This window comes from Triticum aestivum, chromosome 2B, assembly GCF_018294505.1.
Source record: "Triticum aestivum cultivar Chinese Spring chromosome 2B, IWGSC CS RefSeq v2.1, whole genome shotgun sequence".
Lineage (NCBI taxonomy): Eukaryota > Viridiplantae > Streptophyta > Magnoliopsida > Poales > Poaceae > Triticum > Triticum aestivum.
In genome coordinates this window covers 758,007,966-758,009,970 of record NC_057798.1, presented here as the reverse complement: position 1 = coordinate 758,009,970, position 2,005 = coordinate 758,007,966, and the positions used below count along the sequence as shown (strand labels likewise).

The 2,005-nt window shown below is 61.9% G+C and overlaps 1 protein-coding gene across 1 annotated transcript; it reads left to right on the top strand.

Moving 5' to 3' along the window:
* The first annotated feature begins 443 nt into the window (after positions 1-443).
* Positions 444-1,693, top strand: LOC123042505 (protein MIZU-KUSSEI 1). The gene has a single exon (XM_044464941.1). It carries the CDS (start codon positions 658-660, stop codon positions 1,591-1,593), a length of 936 nt encoding a protein of 311 aa, XP_044320876.1. The 5' UTR covers positions 444-657; the 3' UTR covers positions 1,594-1,693.
* Positions 1,694-2,005: the final 312 nt, after the last annotated feature.

Here is a 2,005-nt window from a genome sequence, read left to right as displayed (position 1 = left end):
CGGTAGGATCGGACAGGCTACCACCATGACCGGCGGCGGTAGGGTGGGACGGAGGCCGTTAACGCTGCTGACGTGGATAAGTTTTCTACCGCCGCAGTTTCCGATGGTAGCCTAGGTAAACCTACCGCCGGGCATCCTGGCGGTAGCAAAAAGGGTCAAATGTTGAATTTTTTTCAAAGGGGTGTCAAATCCCGATTTTGTTTGACAAAAGTGTCAAAACTCAAAACACGAAAATTGGCCACCACACGGCGGAGCCTTACGATCTCTGCGTAATCAAAAGCCCAGAATATCATAAGGGCCATTCCACCGCAGAATCACCAGCAGGGCGCGTAACCGAGCAACCGGAATCAATGGCTGCGCGCCAGTGGCGGCGAACGAACACACCGAATCCGCCGCCGCGGCATCCGGCAGCTCGAACGGCGATGGTATCAAAGACCTCGCCCCGCCTCCTCTTATGGGCACCGCGCGCCACACGATTTCACACATTCGCGGCCGAGGGAGCGAGCAGCGCCGGCCGCCCCGCGGCACCGCCGGTTGCTCTCGCCTCCCGCTCCGCAGCACCGCCGGTAGCTCTCGCCTCCCGCTCCGAGGCACCGCCGGTAGCTCTCGCCTCACGTCCCGCGGAACCGCCGGTAGCTCTCGCCTCCCGCTGATACAATGGCCAACGCCGCGGTCGACCCCGAGCGCAAAAGGTCGCGGTTGACGTCGTCCATGTCGTCCATGTCGTCCGTGGACACCATTCTCCGTCTCCCGCCCTCGCCGCTGTTGACGTCCCCGACGCGCGCCCCGGCGGGACACGCGCTGGAGGAGCCTCCCGCGCGGCACAGGCCGGCGCGGAGATCCAAGCCCGTGAGGATTTTCCAGAGCATGTTCCGGTCTCTGCCGGTCGTGACGGTGCCGCGCTGCGGGGGGATTCTGACGCCAGCCCCGACCGCCGCGGCCGCGTCCGCGTCGCCCGCGCGGTCGGACTCCCTCCTGTCGCAGATCATCTCGCCCTCGACCGCGTCGAGTGGCGGCGGAGGCGTCTGCGCGTCGTCCCGGCGGCACATGACTGGCACACTCTTCGGCTGCCGCGAGGGCCGCGTGTCGCTTGCGCTGCAGGAGAACCCGCGGTGCCGCCCGGCGCTCGTGGTGGAGCTGGCGCTCCCGACGCACACCCTGCTCCGCGAGCTCGGCGGCACGGCCGGCGCGCGCATCGTGCTGGAGACCGAGAAGAAGCACGTGAAGGAGCACGGCAGCTCCGGCGGCGGCGAACATGGCGACGCCGCGGCGAGGCAGCACGACGACGACGACGGGTGGCTGCTCCATGAGCCGATCTGGACTATGTTCTGCAATGGCAAGAGGGTGGGCTACGCGGTGCGGCGGGAGCCGACGGACGGCGACATCGCGGTGCTGGAGACGCTCTGGGCCGTGTCCATGGGCGGCGGCGTGTTCCCCGGGAGGGCAGGCTCGGCCGCGGCTGACGGGGAGCTGGCGTACATGCGGGGTTGCTTCGATCACATCATCGGGTCCCAGGACTCGGAGTCGCTGTACATGCTCGGGCCGCACGGCGGCGACAGCCCGGAGCTCGCCGTCTTCTTCGTTAGGCTTTGAGCCGATCGATCGTCTGTCTCTCCCTCTCTCTCGGTCGAACACTTCGTGTACGTATACGTACATAGATACAAAATGGCACGCGTGAATGCTTGGACGTTGACGATCATCTCTTTGATTTTTTTTAAACAACGATCCTCCTTATCGATTTTCATTAAAGAAACTGCCACAGTTTACAAACCAAGAACAACAAAAACTCATAAGGAAGTCTCACGGATATGAGGATTACAAAATAAACATGGTGAAAGTGGACAAATGTGGCCTTTTCTAAAACTTTACCATAAAATAAACCCGATCCAGAACAATTCCACAAAATGATGATATTTAGATGAAGCAAGGCAGAAACTCAGAAAATGATGATGGAGATCAAGGAGGTCTACTCCCCCCCCCCCCCCCCCCCCCCCCCCAAAAAAAA